Here is a 1,063-nt window from a genome sequence, read left to right on the forward strand (position 1 = left end):
TGTTACTTAGAGATTTAAGTAGAAATAAAAATAAGTTAGATATTAGACAATTGTTTCACAGAGATCATCAGGGGATGTAGGTTTTAGCAGTATTTTTAATTTCCTAAGAACAGGTGTTATGGGGAGATTTTAATAGTTAAACTTGTGATCCATACTCCAATCTGGAAGGTGGCGTTAATGCACCTATAAGTTGCTTGCCAACGGCCATGAAAAGGAAAAAGAAGAAGAAAACGAGAAGGGAGGAAGAGGAAGATGATGGCGCATGCTTTGTTCTGTTAAATGTTCGAGTGTTTCTGTAAAAAACAACATGTCTTCAGTCCAGCTTAAACGTGTAGTTAATCCTGCTGACGAAACTTTCACAGAGTTTAAAGGAATCATCGTCAAGTCGGAGGAAGAGATGGATGATCAGCGCAGACTGCTGGATTTCTCCCGGACTCCCCGGATTATTTTACACCGAATAGGTAGGAAACACCAGCGTTTGGATGAAGGTTAATGTCTAAGTATCTGAATCTTTCTGTACGGATTATTTTAGTAACGGTTCCCTTCCCGTATAAATGAAGACAGACATGACAATTATGCTGTAAAAATAGCTCATTTATGTAAAGAGAAAATGGAGCCAGTGACTTCAGCTCTTATGTTATGGCTCTCCTACATTAATAGGAGAATTGCATTACAAAACGGTAAAAATACAGTTGAATAGAGTTTCACCTTCCAGCACAACGATCCTAAACATAAAGCGATGGTTTTAAAGAAAGCAAACCAAAGCTCGCCGTAGCTTTTTATGCTCTAGACCAGTGGTTCCCAAACTTTTTCTCCTGCCCCCCCAGCGGTCTCCAAACATTTTCTGGGCCCCCCCTATCATTACAAATAGCTCTCTGGTTGAGAGCTTCCCTTCCCCCCCTCACACATATTGTGTGTGAGGGGGGGAAGGGAAGAGGATTCTTAGAGACTCCTTGTCTCTAAGAATCTTTTGGGGGCAAAATGAATGTAGTAGCTGGACACAGAACCCAACACCGGTAGCCTACAGGCTACTTGTTAAGCTTAAGGTTCTGTATTGATATTA

The 1,063-nt window shown here is 40.8% G+C and overlaps 1 protein-coding gene across 1 annotated transcript in view; it reads left to right on the forward strand.

Annotated features, from left to right (window-relative positions):
* Window positions 1–201: 201 nt before the first annotated feature.
* LOC106942487 (serine/threonine-protein kinase SKS1-like) overlaps window positions 202–1,063 on the forward strand; it is a gene marked incomplete at its 3' end in the record, with an annotated part of 9,520 nt that continues 8,658 nt past the window's right edge. Inside the window, exon 1 of the mRNA XM_015025768.1 lies at window positions 202–461. Within this exon, the coding sequence (XP_014881254.1) occupies window positions 263–461 (199 nt within the window). The remainder of the gene's footprint in view (window positions 462–1,063) is intronic.

Source organism: Poecilia latipinna, unplaced genomic scaffold (genome assembly GCF_001443285.1).
Source record: "Poecilia latipinna isolate Pla-1442-1.1 unplaced genomic scaffold, P_latipinna-1.0 Scaffold4315, whole genome shotgun sequence".
NCBI classification, from domain to species: Eukaryota; Metazoa; Chordata; class Actinopteri; order Cyprinodontiformes; family Poeciliidae; genus Poecilia; species Poecilia latipinna.